The following is a 21,256-nucleotide window of genomic DNA, read 5'->3' as shown; positions in this document are numbered from 1 at the left end:
ACATGCAGTAGGGCTCTGAGGAACAACTGCTTAAAGGTTTGGGCTCCAAAGTCAAGTTAAGATAATGGGCAGGAAAAGCAAATTAAACTGAAGTACTGCTTTTAAGAATCTCTTGACATTAAGCTTAGAAGAAACATGACATTTTCTGTCTGAATAAATTGTACTAACAAATGCTGATTTGTTAACTTTCAGGGAAATGGCAGCTCGCCTCAATAATAATACACAGTGAAATAATTGTAAGTAGCATTTTATTTTGATCCAGTATGCCTATTTGATCAGGGCTGGGATTTTATACATCATAGAACTAACTCAATCAACTAACAGATTTTCAAGTATGTTGAATGTTCCACGTCCCACTGAAATCAAAGTGGGAAAAGGGACTGATGAGAATCATTTGAGAGATTACCTACCTTCCACTAACCTAGACCAAGTCAAACATCCAAAAAAGTGGTTACTTACCTTGTGTAGTAACCGTGGTTCTTTGAGAATGTGTCTGTCTGCCTCTCCCCCCCCCCCCCCCCGGGGGTGCTCTACTGTCAGTGTATTCATGTCCCTACGCCTCAGATAAGAGTGTTTAGGTAGCAGAATCCATTTGGCCCACACACGTGCTCAGTCTCATGTCCTGCCTCAAGACTATTTTGAAGACTATTTTGCGCTGCGCAGGCAAATTGCCCTCATTTCCCTCTCTTCTGCGGAACTCATTATTAAAAACTCAGAAGCAACACACATCTCAAAGAACCACAACCACAGTAAATAACTATTGTTTTTCCAGTACTGTCCCTATGGGTGCTCCACTGTAGGAGGATTCTACAAAAGTACCCCGATGGAGATGTGGGGCTTCAAAGAAGAGACTAATATTGATAATACAGTGGAGTCAAACATTGCATCTGATGCTAAGTCATGGGTTATTGCAGTGTTTCACAAAAGTATGAGCAGATGCCCAAGCTGCTGCTCTGCATATTTCTGCAATGTAAACATCTTTCATGAAGTCTACAGAAGTGAAACTAGATCTAGTGCAAATGAGTTCAAAATCTCAGTGCAGGCTGAAGATTGTGGGTACAATAGCAATAAGTAATTCAGTTCAATATCCATCTAGAAAGTCATTGTTTTAAGATTGTGGATCCTTTGTGATCAAAAAAATAGTTTAGGAGATTTTCTGAAGTTCTTTGTTCTATCCAAATAGAAAACCAAAACTCTCCTAACATCAAGTGTGTGTAATACTGCTTCTTTATTGTTGATCCATAGGGAAGGCATGGAATACTTTCATGAGGAACTTAGGGTATAGTTTCAGTACGACTTCTTTTCCTCCCTAAAAATCAGATATTTCTAAATCTCTCCCCCCCGCCCCTTCCTATTTCCTCAGTTCTACAACTGAGGTGATAGCTACTAGTAAAGATGTTTTCACAGGCAGATGTGTAAATGATGAGCATGTGGCCACTGGTTGTAAAGAGATCACTGTAAGGCACTTGAGGACCAGGTTATAATCCCATGTTAGTATAGGACATCTGATTTAGAGGAAGAGGCTACGCACACCCTTGAGGAATCCTTTTGTTGTAGGATGAATAGTCTTCTATCTTATGATAAAAGGCAGTTATGGCTGAAAGATACACCTTTACTGAATTTCACAGGGGTTCATAGTGTCTCTGGGGTAGAGGGAAAGGGCAAGTGGTCTTTTCAATATCTATGATTTATTATACTTTCTTTTCTGTGCAAGCATGTAGGACCAGTGCATGGAGTGAAATGTCTGTCTTCTATTGCAAAGTGTTTGGATGCTTCGAATGAAAGGCTCTCTACAGTCATCTGGACTTCCCTTGGGAGACCAGATAGGTGAAGCCACCATGCTCTTCTCATCATTACCACTGTTGAAATGGAGCAGGTAGCTGTGTCCATAGCGTCTAATGCTGTTTTAGCACTTGGCCAGCCTGTGCCACCCAAGGCTTCAGCAGCAATTTAAAGCACCTGAAGCAGTTTCCTCAATTGCTGGGAGTCACGGCAGGCCAAACAGAAATGTTAAATGGACCAGATCCAGCCCATGGGCTATATTTTTCCCACCCCTGCTCTATCATCAGGAGACTGAGTGTTAATTCAGGACTTTTCTTGTACCTTCTGCCAAAACTTAAAGTGAGGACACTTCTGTGATATTTGGCATTTTCCTAAGCACCAAATAGCCATTGCTAACTGGAATCACCTCTCTGCAGGAAAGGCAACATTTTAACCTGGGAGAGATAGGCATGCCCCTTCTTGCGGTTCTTTCCCCACAGGGGGAGAATAACAAAACATCAATAAGAATGGGGGGAAGGAGGAGAGATAACTGTTTTTGAAGCCAGAACAAACAAACAAAAGTTTGGTAGCATTTTTTTAAACATTTTAAAGGAGGAAGAGAACAGTAATCATCTAAAACAACAGAAACTCTATTAGCTACGATGTAAATTAAAACAAGGTTCAGAACTAATTATCTATCAGCCTCTGCTCATGCTTCATCTCATGCCAAGGGTTGTTGAGAAGGAGCCTTGGGTGATTCACCCATGCAGCACTAGAGAACTTCAATCTAGGGCATATTACTCAGGCTACAGCTAAACTGGGATTTTTTTTCCAGAAGATGACATGCAAATCACGCTCGCATTTGCATATCTTCTTCTGATTCTTTTTGCGGAAGAGGTTTTTCCAATATTTGGCCCGTCTACACAGGGCAGAATGTCAGGAAAAAAAACCCCTTTCGAAAGACCTTGCAAAACTCATTTTACGAGGAATAAGTGGTTTTTAGAAAGAGGGCTTTTCCCCGACATTTGGCCCTGTGTAGATGGGCCAAATATCAGAAAAACCTCTTCCGCAAAAAGAATCAGAAGAAGATATGCAAATGCGAGAACGATTTGTATATCTTCTTCCAGAGAGGGGGGGGAAAAAAAACCACGGTGTAGCCGTAGCCTCAGAGAGCATGCACATGTGGGCCAATATTCACTGCTATCTGATATCTCTGATATGAGGTGTATGGGTATGGATGCACCTAAAGTGGAGCACTCATAGGGACACTACTTTAAAAACTAATCCTTACAAAAAACAAAAAGAAAAACCCCAATCAAAGTTACAGGGTTTGGTCATTTGCATCCTGCAAGACACCACTTTGGCCCATGAGGTATATTCAAATTCCAAGAGTTTGCATGTATTACATACACTATTAGAAACACTTATTAGTCTAATGTCAGTTTGAGCTTTAATGGAGTAAGGGACAGAATGATCTCTCTACTGGCACAAATTTTTTCTGTTTTCTCAGACAAAACTGTTTAAACTGTTGGAGGCTGATAAGGGCCAGTTAGGGTAAAGGTTGTCTTGAGGCTGCAGAAAGATTATCTGTAGTGGTTGAAGTAATAGTTTCTTTTAGCGCTCACTGAATTTCTCTCTTCCCCTCCTCACCTGGAAAGAAATCACAGGTCCATTACCCAGTCTGTACAGAATATAAGGTCTCTCTGTCAACAGGCCCCTCATCTAACATCAGCTGTGAGAAATCAAGAAGAAGCAGAAAGGAAAGAAAGGTAGAGAAGCTGCTAGGCTCTTTGCTTCAGTGGCAGTCTTAAGAAGATACGGAGTCATACCCAAAGGATGGAACCAGGCCTAATCAATGCCTGTTATTGCCTTGCAGGTGGGGAGAGGGGAGTCAATCCCTCCTTCAAACATGGTTTGAGACTGGGAGAGCTGGAGACAAAAAGAGCAAACTGAGGTGCTGCTTAGGCTCTTAATTTTATCCTCTACCCTGTGAATCATTAAAGACACAAGGTGGCCTAAAGAAGAGCTCTGTATAAGCTCAAAAGCTTGTCTATCACCAACAGAAGTTGATTCAACACCTACCTAATGTCTCTAATATTCTGGGACCCACCTGGCATCAAACACAGCACATTGTCCATTACAATCACATGTTTATTATTGGAGCAAATAAATTTGCAAATAAGAAAAAGAAGGCAGACAGGCCTAAGTCATTAAATTTTAGTGACGAAAGTATCAGCACTTGCTTACCATGCCATATTCTTGCATGTCCATCCCATAAGGTTGCCAGCATTTGCCTTGCACCATCCCAGATATCATGGGAATAAGCCTCCTTCAGTTCATTCTTCCTCTTATAAACATAAAGTAAAATAATGGAAACGTAGAGGAGGAGGAGGAGAAATCCAGGAAGTATAAAAACAATTACGAGTGGAGTAAACACCCATAAAAGGTAGGCCACATAATTCAGATAGTCCTCAAGGTACTCCACACCGGTCCATTCTTGCAATATGTAAACCAGGCAACATAAGTAGGTCATAGGTACCTGCCCTGAAGTACAGGATTCATTTCTATGTATCATCTCCTGTTTAAAAGAGAACAAAACAAGTCAAACTGTCTCCAGGTCATGGAAGTTCTTAATCTAGAACGGGAAAATAAAGTGTTATTTTATCAGACAAAATAAAAACTTTAAAAAATTAATTTAAGTGGTATTCATAATATCCTTTCATGGAAAGCAGAAAGGAAATATATGACGGCCATATAAGTTTTCATGCAACAGTTTTAATTTGCTTTATTAATTCTTTTGTGCCAAGAGTTGGAATTTCATGGCATAATATTGCACCCAGTGTTGACAGAGGTTGTAAGGAAACTGGCAGCGGGGCAAGAACTTAAAAGGGACATTTATCTTCTGTTATTTTAAATACTTTTTACAAAATTATAATTTAGAATGTTAATTTTGTTTTAATTCTCTTTTTTAAAGTTTTGTTTTCCTGTTAACGTTTATAAAGGGTCTCCAACAAAAAAACCTAAACTAGTTGACTATTCAGCAGAACAAACAGACAATATGCAAGTGCTGCAAAATGAACAAAAAAAAGCCGCACATATATTTCCTTAATTTCTTTCAAATTACCCAAATGTTTACACTGAAGTTCACAAGTAATCCACTAACCTCAGTTGCAACAATAGGACACAGGACTAAATGGTAGCTCTCAAAGAGGGAGATTCCAGATCATTTAGGAACCATTAAGTCCACCTGGGAAGCTACAGATAGCCAATTCCAAGTAATAGAGAACAGTTTGAGAGAAACTCCACACAGCAACTGAGTGCTGCGTTATGTACTTTAGATTCCCAGTTGATTTATGCCATAGCCCCAAGCAGACTGCATTGCATACTACCACCAGGCTGTTACAAAAGCAGGAATAATGGTTACAAAGTTCATGAATCAGAAAGAACTTGTGCCAACTTCATGGCCAAATAGAGACGGAAATAAAAGTCCATCCTTGTTAAAGTGCTATAGTTACACAGAACTAGAGATTCAAAAGTAACCTCATTTTGCTAATTTGATGAACAAATGGCTGACAAACACCCTAAATTAAAGGTGGAAATATTTTCATATCCTTCAGTAGCTTCCCCTGCTCCCCCTGGGGCCTACACCATCACTGTAATTTTAATTGGACAGATTCTCAGCTGGCTATCCATCACCTACATCACATATAGGGTTTCAAAAATTGGTTAAAGACAAACAAGGTAATAGAAACTATGGTAGAGTAGGGAGGTTAACAAATGTTTATTTTTGTAAAAGTGTTTACACACGGAGTGGCAGGCAGAAGCCCTTCTAAGCTGGTTCTCTAGGAGCACTGGTTCCTGCTTGCTCTACGCCACAGACCATGCTGCTTCCTCTGTGGAAGCGAGCAGGGGAGAGGAGGGGAGGGACAGCAGGCAGGAGCCAGTGCTCGCAGGGAGTAAGGGATATGCTAGTATTAAGTATCTGTGTATTTGAAGCTTACGTGTGATTGTAATTTTATCAAGTTAGGTTAAAGTCACTGTTAGGTTTATGAGAAGGCTATCAAGCATACTTCTGCATATCATACAGATCCAGAGGCAGCAAGTGGGAGGGGGAATGCATACAGTTGACAAGAATAACCGATAAGCCTAGGTTTATCCATTAATAGCGTAGCCGTCTACACGAGGACAGCCCTCCTGCATTCCTGAGATTATGAACAATAGCCAGCCCTTTATTCAACGGATTGTGAGCACATCACCCCAGTAGTCTGCATACTCGGCGTTTACTTTTAGATTAAATTCCAAATTCTAATCCCAATTTAGCAAGGCCTCAAACAGGTAAAACCATGGGTATTTCAGAGACTGTGTTATTATCCACCACCCACTAAGAAAGCTGCATTCTACAAAAATGGTGGGGCTAGAAAAATTGAGGTTTAGGCTTTCAAGCATGGAAGGCAGAATGTTCTTACTGGTGGAATCCTACTTGTAGCCGTAGGTCTCCTTACTGAAGGGATCAGAGGCCCTGGTAGGAGAGAAGGGAAAAGAGAACCCCTTTTCCTTTCTAACAGCCAAAGCAGGGTTTCAACATCCAACATGTACCTGACAGACTGCATTTATGTCAAGACACGAAGCTTATGAGCCCTTTCAGTGCTCAGAGACAATTTTCTACCACAAGATGATCAAGATTTTTATCTCTGGACTTCATTGACACTTCTTCCTCAACTTATTTTTCATATCCATCTCTGGCTTGTTGCAGTCTGAAAGTTATTTCAAAGCCTATATATGTTCATTTAAGAGTTAATGTCTAACTTCCATTACAATACCTCTGTGTTGTTCATATCTTTTTCAAACCCAATTCCTTAGGGGTCAAGCTGAGAGACTTGTTTTCTTGCAAAATCTAGCTACTCCTTTCACACACATGTATTATTTCTAAAGAAACCAGCGATTTCCTATGGGCTATTTACAAAATTATTAATTACTGCAAGTTCTGCTCATATTAAAACTGAAATGCCTCATTGTTTACTTTCCCTGTGGTGTCTAAGCCTCACTCCCCTCATCACTGGTACATGGGGGTCTCTGGCATTGACTTCTCCCTGCAGAGACCCAACTCCAAACCCAGCAAGATCATTTTCTGTTATCCAGGAGAATATTTTCAGACCCTTCTGCAACTTCATTTTTGTGAGAAAGCCTGATTAAAGTCATTTATTTTTTTTTGCTCAAACAAGCCTAAGATCTGTTTTGACCATGAATTTCTAATTTCCAAAGCCCAGAGCATTTGCTGAAAATTCTCTACCTCCCACTTAGAAAACATAACCCTCTTGGCATAGCAAACTCAAAGGCTGTACAGTGCCAGCTACTACTGAACTGGTTGCAACAAAAAATCCTAACTGACCTTGAAGCTATATACCTCATTTATGGGTTAATGTCTTTGATAGAGCTGTTATGTCCTTGAAGTGCTTATCACTTCTAACTAGCATAATCTGCATATTCCCCACATTTAAATTCAGACAGATGGTTTTTCATTCAGATTCCAATTTCCTTCATACAGTGGGAAAGTTTGAAGAGCTCATTGCCTGCATCTCTTAAGAAAGATACACACAGCTGTGTGTCATTTACACAAAAATGGTGATGCACATTGTCTTCTTACAATCTTCCTAAAATACTTTAATTGGTGTTGAGTAAAACAGGTGACAAGATTAAGGTTAGGATTAAGATTTCCTTCTTTAGAGAAGGGAAGCAGCAGATGCTCCTCACAAATCTCCAGAATCTGACCAAGAGAAGTTTTCTAGAACTGCTTAATGTGTTCATATTTACACCTGTCTATATGTCAGCTGCATCTGCTATTACAAGCAAAGTTACTGTGGTCACGGGAAAAGAATCCATCAGTGCAGATAGTGCCATCCTAGTGCAGAGTTAAGGACAGAAGTTTTTAAAATATTAGGAACAGAAAGAATCCTAGCAATGGTATCACACCATTACTAAATGGAAATAGAAGAAATACTGTAATAATAATAATAATGTAGAAAAGACAAAAAAGTGTCTTAACTAATATTGTCAATTTGTATGCGGGGGGAGAACAGGTTATATAGTATCATCATATGAGGATAGTAACACTCTTTCCCTGCTCTAGTATTTGTGAAGGATGCTAAACACAAGCTACCAAAGTTAGACTTTTTAAAATCAGATGGTCCAGATAGATTAAGGTGCAGGAATTTTACAAGATTTTCAATAATCCCTGTAGCATTGGGGACATTCCAGAAGAAAGCTATTTTTGTGCCAGTTTTTTAAAAGGGTAAATGGGATGACCTGGGTATTCTTAGGCCTGTCAGTCTGACATCTAAACCAGGCAAGATAATGGGGACCAGTTAACAAAGAATTAAAGAAATGAGATGTAACACCACAAATCAACATGGGTTTATGGAAGAAAGAGCCTGTCAAACTAATTTGATATATTTTGTGATATTACAAGTTTGATTGATTAGAGGTAATAATGCTGACAATATATTAAACATTTAACTTCGTACTGCAAAATTAATATATGCCATGTTAAGTGGATTAAAAACTGGCTGATTGCTCTCAAAATGCAACTGTAAATGGGGAATCAACATCAATCAGTTGGGTTTCCAGTGGCATCCTGCAGGGATCAGTTTTTAGTCCTATGCTATTTAATATTTGTATCAATTACATGGAAGAAAACATAAAATAATCACTGATCCTGATAAAGCTTACAGATGACACAAAACTGGGGGAAGTGGTAAATAATGAAGAAGGTAAGTCACTGATTTGGAATAGCCCAGATTGCATGGTAAACTGGGCACAAGTGAGCAATATGCATTCTAATATGGCTATATGTTAATGTAAACATCTAAGAACAAGGAAAGTGTTAGAGAAAAGAAACTGCCCCCCCCCCCCAGTAAAAAAGTTTGGCCAGGGCACTCTTGCTATAGTGGGCTGCAGTACTCCTTGGGAGAAACCGGCCGCACCCTTCCTGCATACCATTGCCTTTAGAAAAAGGGAATGTGTGAAAAGGGGAAAATAGCCTCAGACTTTCCCACCCGTCACCTTGGCGTGAGAACTGCGCCCAACCCCTGGGACACAGACCCCCCCACTTGGTGACCATTGGGCCATATATGGTAATATGCAAGCGCGGGAAAGCAATGTGCAGATTTGGGGATAAATATCCATCCCACAGTTCGCTCTAGGAGGTCTTCGCAACACACGTACCACCGTGCGTGTGCCTTCTTGTATAGTTCAAAGCGCTGCCGGCCTAATCAACCGACCAACCACCTCCCCCGATATCTGTGAAATGTTCCGTGTGCTGTGTAAGTTGGTATGTATGATTTGATTTTTTCTTGTTGTATAAGCTTAGTGTTCTAGTTGTTTTTGGGTAGTACATAGAGTTTCTAGTTATCACTGTTATTTAATTAGTGTAGCTGGATATTTTAAGATTAGAGACTATTCCCCATGCCATTCCCAACCTTATATCTCTGACACGTTTAACTAGAAATCATAGAATAAATAATAAATACTGTTAATTCATCATTAACACGGTCTATTAAAAATCTTAGAATAAATACTATAAATTCACCACTGTCATAAATAAATATTTTTTTATTTGATAAAACTGTACACCTGGTTCTGTCCTTCCCCACTTGGGTATGCATCATCGGACCTGTGATTCTTGCGACAGAAAGCAGGCCATACTTAGAGGACTTTATCTTGGGAAGCAGTGACTGAAAAAGATTTGGAGTCATGGTGGATAATTAGCTGAACACGAGCTCCCAATAAGACTCTGTGGTCAAAAAAGCTAATATGATCCTGGGAACCAGAAGCAGGGATCTCTCAAGTAGAGTAAAGTGATTATTTTACCTCTGTATTTGGCACTAGTGTCACCACTGCTAGAATACCGCACAATACTCATGTTGATAATTGGAGAAGAGACAAGAATGATTAGAGGACAAGAAAACATGCCGTATAGCAACATTCATAATCTTTCAAAATGTGCCAGTCTGCCTATGTGGATATCTTTAATGGAGATAGTCAATTTGACTCAAATCCCAATACTGCCCGCTGCGGAGTCAGTACTGTATTTCCTTGCCATGTAGCTTAAGGTTCAATTCATTCAAATGACTGGAAATGTCAATGAGATAGTCAAACTTTAAGCAACCAGTCACAATCTGGAAAGCTTGGCATGTTTGATACCCTTCTAAAACTTGAGCAACCAGTCAGTCAAACTTTAAGCAACCAGTCACAATCTGGAAAGCTTGGCATGTTTGATACCCTTCTAAAACTTGAGCAACCAGTCAGTCAAACTTTAAGCAACCAGTCACAATCTGGAAAGCTTGGCATGTTTGATACCCTTCTAAAACTTGAGCAACCAGTCAGTCAATCTCATTAATGCAGGTGGCAAAACGAGACAAAACTTTGCCATGAGATAACCAGTGAATATTGTGCACTAGTAGATTGAGATATTTGGAATCTATTTCCTCAACCAGTGACTGAAATTGACAGCAACTAAGGGCTTCAGCAAGAATCCAACTGACAATGTCAATGACCAGTCACGTTACATTTCCGAATTCAATTCCACAAGATTGCGCAAAGTGCCTCCTGATGCACAATGCAATAGAAGTTCAGCTGTTCTGACAAGAATAAGGAATCCCCTCTATTTGCCAGGTGCAACATCTGTATACACCAACACAACTGCTGCCCACAAAGTTCCCCACAGTTTTAAGGATGTTTTCATCCCTTGTTTGATTTTGCATTGATAACAGCTCAATCATTTCTTTGTGCACAGCATTTCCACAAATGTATCATCCTAGAATACACAACTGATTAATGTCACATATGTCAGTTATCTTGTTTAAAGCAAATGAAATATAAGTAGCCATAATCAAATTTTGCATTTGTTCCTTGTCAATTTGATAGGACATTTTCACAGCTCAGTCACAAAGAGCTGTTTCTGCTGATAATGCCATGTCTTGAATTTTCTGTAAGATTTTTGTCTTTGTTGTGAAACTCGCCAAATACTTTGTGACCAATTTCTTGCATGCATCTCTTCACGCAATCCCCATCAGTGAAATGCTTCCACTCTCAAATAATGCTGTATGAGCATGCAAAACTTGCGAAGTCTAAGCTCCCACCTTTCTTTGACCATGCAAGCAGGCTAACTTGTCCAATGTTCATTTTTCACTGTAGCTCCTCACAGGCTTTTTCTGTGCATCACCCTCAGGGTATTTTGTAGCAAATGCTGCATGTTTTGTCATGAAATTCATTGTTTTGTTTGTTTGTGAACAGTCTCTCACTACAAATGAGACAAAGTGGAGATCCAGGCCAATCCACAAATGCATACAAATCTGTCCATTCCATTTGAAAATTTCAGTACTCATCTCTCTTTCTCTTCACCATTTTTACTGTTACAGCGTTAGAGTAACAGTAACGCTGGTGAGATGAAAGGATTTTTGGCCAATCAAATAAAGAGACTATGCATGACCCCCAAAGAGTGGAGACAATGGATGGTTGTTAAAATGAACAGTTAAAGGTGAAATAGACAAAAAAAAAAATCTGACATAAGTATGCAATTTTTTTAAATTTTGAATTAATTTTTCAATTTAATTTAAAAAGTTGTGTGTATTTTGAGAATGACAAGAGAGCCATATTTAGTTCTGTACTGAGCCATATTTGGCTCTAGAGCCATAGGTTGCAGACCCCTGTTCTAAGGGCTTGTCTCTGCTTCCCCTTTGGAGAGGAGGGGGTTGTTTTTACATTGAAAGGTACTTAAAGGGGCAGGGAGATGTTGAGAGGGGCGTGGGCTGGGCTCACTACTTTGAATTGCTCCTTCTCCTCCGATACTGAACATGAATCAACAGAAAACTGTTCACCAGATGTGTCTGCAGAGTAGAACAAGTTCCAGCAATGCCCAATGGGTCAGGGCACTTCCTTTCCACAGCCAACCAAAAGAGATAGCGACTCCCTCCCTTGCCCCTCCCCCCCATACTTGCAGGCTCCCCAGGGAACCCACCACAGCTCCCTGGTCACTTCCTAGGGTGCTCAGCAAGGAGTGTGGGGGATTGGGATGGTTATTATGTGGACAACTATGTGCATGTGTTTGTACTGTGGTGAGCAGTTTGTGGGACCATCACAACCAGCATTTTTACCAGCATATTTTAGGCCATGTACACACAGACAGAAGGTCACATTTATTAAGGTTGATTTTTAGCACCTGATTTTGTAAAGTTCAAATGTGCATGTCCCCACTGTGTGCAAGCATTCGATGTAGTTGGAAGTAGCACGTCCCCAGTAGAGTGAATATCATCAACTTTGAGAGCGATACACAGTGGGTAGCTATTCCATTGTACCTGTGACTCTTTACATTCTCAGTTATGGTCCGTGTATGCTCAGACCAAAACTGTGCAGAAGATGGTTATGGGTACATGTCATCACCGTCCTATAATGCACTCATCTCCTCTCTCCCCTCACAGATATATGGGGGTAATAGTTCAATCCCAATGTAGAATCATAGAATACTAGAATTGAAAGGGACCTTGAAAGGTAATAGAGTCCAGTCCCCTGCCCCCCCAGCAGGACCAAGTATCATCTAGATTATCCCTGATACATGTCTATCCACACTGCTCTTAAATATCTCCAGTGATGGAGATTCTACAACATCCCGATGCAATTTATTCCAGTGTTTAACCACCCTGACAGGAAGTTTTTCCTAACGTGCAACCTAAGCCCACTGTTTCTTGTCTTATCAGAAGCCAAGGAGAACAAATTTTCTCCCTCCTCCTTGTAAAACCTTTTAGAAACTTGAAAATTGCTATCATGTCCCCCCTCAATCTTCTCTTTTCCAAACTAAACAAGCCCAATTCTTTCAGTTTTCCCTCATAGCTCATGTTTTCTAGGCCTTTAATCATTTTTGTTGCTTTTCTCTGGACCTTCTCTAATTTTTCCACATATTTCTTGAAACGTAGGGCCCAGAACTGGACACAATACTCCAAATGAGCCCTAATCAATGCAGAGTAGAGTGGAAGAATCACTTCTTGTGTCTTGCTAACAACACTCCTGTTAATGCATCCCAGAATCATATTTGCTTTTTCTACAAGTGTCACACTGTTGACTCTCATTTAGCTTGTCATTAACTATGATCCCTAGATCCCTTTCTGCAGTGCTATACTCTTTCCTAGACAATCATTTCCCATTCTGTATGTGTGAAACTGTTTGGCTACGTCTACACTGGCATGATTTTCCGGAAATGCTTTTAACGGAAAAGTTTTCCATTAAAAGCATTTTCGGAAAAGCTCATCTAGATTGGCAGGGCGCTTTTTCGCAAAAGCTTTTTTTGCGGAAAACTGTCCGTGGCCAATCTAGACGCGCTTTTCCGCAAAGAAGCCCCTATCGTCATTTTCGCGATCGGGGCTTTTTTGCGGAAAACAAATCTTTGCTGTCTACACTGGCCCTTTTGCACAAAAGTTTTTTGGAAAAAGACTTTTTCCCGAACGGGAGCAGCATAGTATTTCTGCAACAGCACTGACAATCTTACATGAGATCGTCAGTGCTTTTACGGAAATTCAAGCGACCAGTGTAGACAGCTGGTAAGTCCGCTTTCCGGAAAAACTGGCCAGTCTAGACACAGCCTTTGTTCCTTCTTAAGTGGTGTACTTTGCATTTGTCCTTATTAAACTTCATCCTATTTACCTCCAACAATTTCTCCAGTTTGTCCAGATCATTTTGAGTTATGGTCACCTTAGCCTTCAAAGCACTTACAACTCCTCCCAGCTTGGTATCATCTGCAAACTTAATAATCGTATTCTCTGTGCCATCATTTAAATCACTGATGAAGATATTGAAGAGAACGGATCTCATAGACAAATTTGTTATTTGTAAGTGCCTTTCTCTCCTGCCCCATTACCTTCAGGTTACCGCTGCCCTATTCTCATGCTATCAGCTCTTAGGTCTCCTGTTTCCTCTCATCCACTCTTGCCTCAGTTTTTGCTACTCCTCTCCTTCCCCCCTCTCTTGGAAGCCCTCTAATTTTCATTCTTCCTACTGCTGCTGTCCCTACCCCTGCCCTTTGCCACCCATTTCCTGCTTCCTCCCACTCTTTGCAGTCCCCATCGTGCTATGAGCTCGGAAGTATTCTTTATACTACAGAACCTGAAGTGAAACTGGCTCCCAGAGAGGCTTCACTGCCGCCTCTGCAGTATGCAGCGATACAAGCTCCTTGGGAGTGGGATGGCGGGGGCTGATGGCCCTGCTCCCAGGAAGGCTTCACTGCAGACTCTGCAGTACTGGAGAGCCTGCAGCATAGCTGGCTCTCCAGAATGCCAGTCCTGATCCTGGGAGCCAGCATGTAAGCTGTGGCGGGGGAGGAGGGAGGGGAAAGGGGAAAGTAGGCTGGGTTCACATGGACAGAAGCTGCTCCAACAGGCCAGCCCTGTGAGGAAGATACTTCAGTCCTTACCGGTTAACCATTTACAGTCCTACCTTCTACACTCCAATACTCTGACTCAAATTCCCTCCCAAAGCTTGCACTTCTCACCCAAATCCCTAAGTCCTGGTTAAGGATGTTAAAATGCGGTTAATTGACTAGTTGACGGAACTTCCAATAAGTCAATAGGCACTCGGCATTCCTTCTTTGAAATGTACAAGAGCCCTCACTGGAAGTGCTGCACAGAGCCCACCACAGCAGCTGCCCCTTTGAAACACAGCCTTGGGTACAGCGCTGCCGCTTTGAAATACCCTTCCTCCCCTTTTGCTGCCTCTATCTCATAGAGGCGGGGGAGGGAGGGTGAGAATCGACTAGTCAAAAGACTAACCTATAAGCATAGTCTTTAACATCCCTAGTCCTGGTCCAGAGCCTGTCCCAGCCTAGTAAAAGTGAATGAGGGTAGGGAGAGCAAGTGCTGGAGAGAAAAAGTTTAATGGAGTGGGCAGAGCCGATGGGATGGAATGGGTCGGGTCCTGGGGGAAGGGACAAGGTAGATCCTGGGTTTAACCTCACAACTAAAAAAGTGATCCTAGCTTTACAAATGGTTGGAGATCACTGCTGTATAGAGTCAAATGCATCACAGAATTTTCTTTTGATGGAGAAACATCCAAAAATTATAGTATATGGGGAGAAAGAATAAGTCTAATGTAATTTCCTGCAAAGATTTCTGCTCTATAATAAAATAGGGATCCAGAGAAATGATCTTATGCCCTGTAGAATGTAAGGCAATGAAACTTTAAATAATTTTACTCTTCCAATAAAAATATTCTACAAAGTGTCTCATGAAGGTCTCTGACCAATATTTCTATATACAGGACACCTAACCCAGTTTTCATGTGATGTTTTATATTCGGTTAGGTTTGTGAACAGAAATATTTTTGATAATTCAATGCTGAAACACAGCTCTGAGTAACATCCAGATTTTGAATCTGAACAGACTGTGCTGGCATTATTTGTTAGTGCAGGTGGTTCGTAAACCATGGTCCGATTATCTTGCAGGTGGGCCATGGGCTCAGGGCTCATCCCCACCTGCGGAGAGTCTGTGCTGGCACTCCAGCCCCACATCCCTCCCCTCACAAAGTTGAAGCACCAGTGCTGGCTTCCCACTGGGGGAGTGTACAGGGGGAAGCCTCACAGGCTGGATCTGGCTTGCAGGGAAGGAAGCAGTTCCCTGCACATCCATTCCCCTCCCACTCACTCAGCTGGGGTGGGGAGGAAACACTTTCCGCACTACTCCCACAGACCAGAATCACGGCCTATGGGAGGAACAGGGGGCATGCCTGGGAGCGGCAGGAGGCTCGAAGCCAGGTAAGCACCCCCATCACCCTTATGCCCAGATTCTGCACTTCCATTACTTTCATGCACCTCTCTCCCACCCAAAGCCTGCACCCCCAGCCTACTCCTGCACCCTCCCTTCTTCCCTCCCTTCCCCCACCCCTTCCTGCTCCCATTTTGTCATTATGGGTGGCTGGCTGGCAAGCCATGGAAAGGTCTACATTGAGCATGGCAGGCCGTAGACAACAAGTTTGAGAACCATCAGGCTAGTGGGTTTGCTAAGATAACTGACACTGGTCGTTTCCTATACAGGCGTGTATGATGCCGGCGGTCGCTGTGTTTGCGAGCATAATGTTTTTATCATCAAGTTTGTTTTTTTAACCCAAAAGCGCAGCGCTCCTGGGTGCATTTCACCGGTTGGTTTCGGTGAGGCTCCAAGGCCCAGCCCGCAGCGCCAGGGCACGGGGCACACTGGGCTCCTTCACACGCCCGAAGAAGTGGGAGGAAGGGAGGAACCCCAGGTCACCACCCCCTGGTGGGCGGGAGGAGCAGGGTCGGGGTCCCGGAAAGGAAACGCGCCCTGCCGAGGGAGGACGGACCCGCCAGTCCCGCTGCGCGGGGAGCGGGAGAGGCCGCACAGACCGGCGAGGAGGGGAGCATGGCCCCACGTCGCGCTGCGGCACCAGCCCGGGCAGGGGAGGCCCCGGCGGTACCGAGCCCCCCAGCCCCACACGGCGGGTGCCTCACCTCGCTCCGGCGGCGGCTCCGACTCTAGCCCTGCCTCTGGCCTGAAAGCCGCTTTTTGTGCTCCAGCAGCCGCCCCCGCGGAGGCCGGGTCCCGCCAGGGCGGCTCCCCCCCCCCCGGCGCCCGGTCAGCGAGATGGGCAATCCCGGAGCCACTGCTCTCTGGGGCTAAACGCGCCGGACCCCATTGGGTGCGACGCCGGGGTCCGCTTCCGGCGGAAGAAACCCGGATGGGTGACGCGGCGGCTGGGCCAGGGCGCAGTTGCGAGCCGTTGAGGCGATGGGGGGGGGAGTTTCTAGGCGCCCTCGAGCGGCGCGCGCTTAGCCGCTGCTTTCCCCGCCGCGCAGCCTCCCTGAGGGGCCGCGTGTGGGAGGCGGCCGCCGCCGACGGTGATTGGGGGGGGGGCGGCGGCGGCCTCCAGGCACCCGGCTACACTGGCCCCTCAGAGTCAGCGGCCTGCCCGGGCCCTCCAGGGTGGCCCCGTTTTCCCGGTCGCTGTCCTGGGTGAGGGAAAGGTCCGCGAGCTCTGTGCGCGCTGCCGCTTCTCCAGTCGTACGGGCTCGGCGTCACGCTGCACAGCGCTGGATTTTCTACCTGCTGCTGCGCCCTCCCGGCCGCGGCCTTTCCCTGCCGATCGGTTCTAGGGCTGCCAAAGTAAAACCCTGAACATGGTTAACCCGTAAGCCGAGGCTTTTCCCTTAACGCTCATGGTTACTTGCGGGCTCCCGCCCCATCCTGTGGAGCCAGCTCCCTCCCCCTCTGCAAAATGGGAGCCGGTGCATGGCAAGAGCCACCCTAAAAGCTGATTCCCAGCATATACCAGCTCCTGGGCAGTGGGCTGCGGCCTCTGATATAGAAGCAGCAACAAGGGGCAGCAGCTGACTCCCTGGGAATGGCGGTAGGTGGTAGCTGCTCCTTGCTGGGAGCCAGCTTAAAACCAGTTTCTGGCAGCACTGGCTCCCATGGAGCCAGCTGATGCTGCAGGTTTCTGTAAGCCCCCTCCCCCCCTTCTGAGGCTGAACATGTACAATAATTTCTCACTTAACACATGCCTGCTTAACACTTTTTTGTGATAGCACGATTTTTTTTTTTAGGGAATATTTTTTGAACAACAAGACCCGTCCCCGCAATAACACGATTTCCCCTACCTGCCAGCTGCTTGCCAGCAGCTGCGGAGGGCTTCCCTTGCCTCCCTGCAAAGTGGCAGAGGTTCGCCGCTCGCCGTGCTATTCCCTGGTGATCCCTTCTGGGGATGCTTCACTCCCTCTCTTCCGTCCCCAGTTTATAGCTGGTGGCTGGGTTTCCTGTGCAGGGCTTCCCCTGCCTCCCTGCAAAACAGAGGTTCGCCACTCACCGCATCGTTCCCCGGCGACCCCCTCTGGCCAGATGCCTCGTGTCCGGCAAGCAGGGGTTGCCGGGGAACGGCACAGCGAGTAGTGAACCTCAATTGCTTTGTAAGGAGGCAGGGGAAGTCCCGTGCAGCTGCCAGTAACTGGCCAGCTGGGGAAACTCAGCTGCCAGCTGCAAGCCCCCTCCCCTGTTCTTTCCTTCCCTTCTCCAGAGCCAAACACCTCCCCTCCCTGCTATAACCTAGTCCTCTTTCTCCCCCAACCTTATGTCCTGGTCCCAGCTGCTAACAAGTGCAGGCTGAAGCTGTGATCGCACATGCGCTTGAAATGCAACCTCCATGTATTCCATTATTTTCAATGGGAAAATTGACCCCACATAACACGTTTTCACTTAGCACGATCATTTTCTGAAACGTATCTACCGTGTTAAATGAGGAATTACTGTACACCCTAGCCGTTATGTTTAGCCAACCAGTTTTTGGAAACCTAGATTATCAGGAATTCCACAGTTTCCCTTGTGAGCCTGTGCCAGAGATTAACTACCCTTATAGCTAGAAAATGGGTACCTAATCATACTTTGCTACAGTTTACTTCATTAGTCTGTGTCCTATTTTCAGTGCAGAGACTATAGCTGAACTCAGACCCAACCACCCTAAGCACATACGAAGACCCCCTTCAGTCTACTTCTTTCAAGACTTGACATGCTCAGTTTTGTTTCACCTTTCTTCATTTATCAAATTTCTTAAATCTGGTGGTATGTTTGTTGCTCTCTTCTGGATTTTCCTAGTTTGTCCATATTTTTCAGAAAGTGTAGGGCTTAGAACTGGACTCAGTACTTCAGCTGAGTCCTTACGCCTGCCAAGCAAAGTGGGAGAATTATCTTCCATGTTTTATTTACACTTCCTTTAATACACCCCAAAATTAAATTAGCCTCTTTTGCAACTTCATCACATTGTTGACTTACATTCAATTTGTGATCCACTGTAACCCCCAGCTCCTTTTCAGGATTACCAGCTAGTCAGTTATTCCCCATTTTGAAGTTGTATATTTGATTTTTTTTTCTTCCAAAGTAAAGTAATTTGCACTCATTTTTGTTAAATTTAATTTTATTTAATTCAGACTAATACTCTAATATGTAAAGGTCCTTTTGAATTCTAATCCTGTCTTCCAGCTGTGCAAGCAGCCCCTCCCAGAGCTTAGGGTCATCACTAAATTTTATAAGCATACTCTACACCAGGCATGTCCAAAGTCCAGCCCGCGGGCCAATTGTGGCCCGTGTTCTGGTTTAATACGGCCCCCCAGGTAATTTGGCAATATCTATCTTTTATGGCCCCCAACGAATCCATATGTATTGAGATGAACACATTGTAAAATCTCAGTTAATGTCAGTTGGTCTAAATCAGTTATAAATATATTTGGACACAACATGTATACTTGGTGTTATGTTCCTGTTCATATTTTTTGAACTTAAAAGTTGACAGACAACCTTTATTACCAATAATATGTAATGTACTTTACAATGTTCCTGACATATTTTTCAGCTTCCTGTATTTTTTTTTTTCATCTGGCCTTCAGATATGAAAGGCAGAGTGATTTAACACCTGTTTAGATTTGTCATCCATGTGACGAAATGAAAAGTATGCCGTTTGCAATAAACTTTGCATAAAATAGTTAATTTGCATTTAATTTTAATGGTTCAAAGAATGTCAGGCAAAATGGTCGGCCCTCACGCATGTTCACTTCATCAAATCTGGCCCTCTTTGAAAAAAGTTTGGACACCCCTGCTCTAAACTATATTATTCAAGTACTTGTTTATGAGTTTTCTGTTAGTATCATGTTCTTCCCTGTCCTGCTTTGTACTTTTGCTTCTTGGTACCATTTCTTCTTTTGTCTCTATCTGAAGGTCCTAGATTATTTTGTGGTTGCTGCTGCTGTTCAGTTACCTCCTGTTGGTTATATGGAGAGTAGCATTCATATGGGGTGATTGTCAGCAAAAGTCTCAAACATGTAAAAATAGTAAATGGCAAAAAAAACCTTTGCTAATGCAGAATTAAGATTGCCCCATGGTATCATGTGCCATTACTGTAAATGAGATTAAACGAACCTCAAAACTTGTGAAAATACAGGAAATACAAAATTAAGGTTCACGCCCATAGAAGCTTAAATACATTTAATTATGGTAATAATCGCATTACCAGTTTCCCAACTCAATTTTAAGACTGCATTTATTCTCCAGAAAGAACTAAATTGCCTGGCTACGTCTACACTGGCCCCTTTTTCGGAAGGGGCATGCTAATTTTGAAAGTGGGAATAGGGAAATCCTTCCGAAAAAGGGGCCAGTGTAGACGTAGCCCCTTTGTCTGCTTTTTGTGTGTGTGTGATATCAGTATTTATTTTGCTATCAGATACTGTGCTACTGAAATGCATGACATTTAGTTATTTCATTCTGTGAGATTTAACTTCTGAGCCAACTATATCCCAAAGGTTTTTTCTTGGCTCAGGAAGATCTAGAATATTAGGATTCATTTATGGGTCTGAAATTAAAGAAAAGTCCCACTTTAGTAATGTTACTAGCTCAGGGTTGTTTAATATTACTTATTTTGACACTGTCTGGAAATGAAAGTACAAAATAATATTAGTCCAATTGAGAGCCAGAGGATTATTTTTCATAAATAAAATGTTGATATTAAAATATATGTCTTTTAAACTGGCCATCATTTACATTTGAGTAGTCTGATTACTTTATTCTAAAGCTGTGGCTGTGATGCGGGCAAACCAGTTGCTACTCCTTGCGAAGGCTTAAAGTCTGTTTTGCCGGTATCTTAGTGTGGTGAAGACCAGAATTGAACTTATAACAATGTGTTTAGTGTTTAGACTTTATGAAGCGCTTGTAAATTGCTACATGCAATCACACATTATAGATTAATATTTAAGTCTTGCTTTATAACTGTAAGAAAAGTTTGCTGTGCAACTGTAAATCTATCCTGAGGGATTATCTCCTGCTCATCAGAAGACTATTAACTAAATGGGCCATTGTGGGACATGCCAATACAAAAACTTTATTAATTGTCCCTTCACACCCATGAAGAGTCTACATGCAAAAGGGTCGAAAGGATTTATCCCATCATTTTGAACTGTGAAAAAAAGAAATAAAAATAGCTGACAATATTTTTTTTTTCTGTTTTGACTTTGACAGGTGAGACCCCCAGTGTCCGCCTGGATTAGATCTAAAAGGCATTCAGGACTAATGGATTACAATAACTGTCACCTTGGAAAACCATCAAGTATAATTCATTTGCTTGCTTTAACCTTGCAATAACTCACTTATTTCTTTTTTCCTGGTTGATAAATTTTTACATAATTACAGGATTGGCTACAAGCATTGTCTTTGGTATGAGCTCTGAAGTACAAATTTGACCTGGGATCAGCAGCGGATTTAGGGCAGGGCGAGCGGGGCGACTTCCCCGGGCCCTGCGCTTCCCGAGGCCCTGCGCATGCGTCTTGGCACAACGGCGCATGCGCTGTGTCAAAGGGGGGGCCCCGCAAAATTTTGCTGCCTGGGCCCCGCGGCACTCTCATCCGCCCCTGCCTGGGATAAATGACTGGTCTCCTGGGACTGAAAGCAGCCTGAGCTGTCACTGC

At 43.2% G+C, this 21,256-nt stretch overlaps 1 protein-coding gene and 1 long non-coding RNA gene across 5 annotated transcripts in view; one reads left to right on the top strand and one right to left on the bottom strand.

The window, feature by feature from the left end:
• The window catches only part of LOC102446935 (DGAT1/2-independent enzyme synthesizing storage lipids-like), a 31,548-nt gene extending 13,926 nt beyond the window's left edge, over positions 1-17,622 (bottom strand). Inside the window, exons 1-2 of one of the 4 annotated variants that reach the window (XM_006126323.4) lie at positions 17,414-17,622; positions 4,009-4,339 (exon numbers count right to left, since the gene is read on the bottom strand). In XM_006126323.4, coding sequence (XP_006126385.1) covers positions 4,009-4,336 — 328 coding nt within the window. In that variant the 5' untranslated portion in view covers positions 4,337-4,339; positions 17,414-17,622. Of the gene's footprint in view, positions 1-4,008; positions 4,340-4,924; positions 5,251-16,267; positions 16,411-17,413 lie in introns of those variants that run through there. The other 3 variants (XM_006126322.4, XM_075920685.1, XM_075920687.1) reach the window with 3 other exon arrangements.
• Positions 15,432-20,898, top strand: LOC142827063 (uncharacterized). The gene is made up of 2 exons (XR_012901449.1): positions 15,432-15,553; positions 20,811-20,898. It is a non-coding gene; the product is annotated as an uncharacterized LOC142827063 (long non-coding RNA).
• The last annotated feature ends 358 nt before the right edge of the window (positions 20,899-21,256 follow it).

Source organism: Pelodiscus sinensis, chromosome 2, assembly GCF_049634645.1.
Source record: "Pelodiscus sinensis isolate JC-2024 chromosome 2, ASM4963464v1, whole genome shotgun sequence".
Classification (NCBI taxonomy): Eukaryota; Metazoa; Chordata; order Testudines; family Trionychidae; genus Pelodiscus; species Pelodiscus sinensis.
The sequence above is the reverse complement of the archived record's forward strand: the minus strand, read 5'-3'. Positions and strand labels throughout refer to the sequence as shown.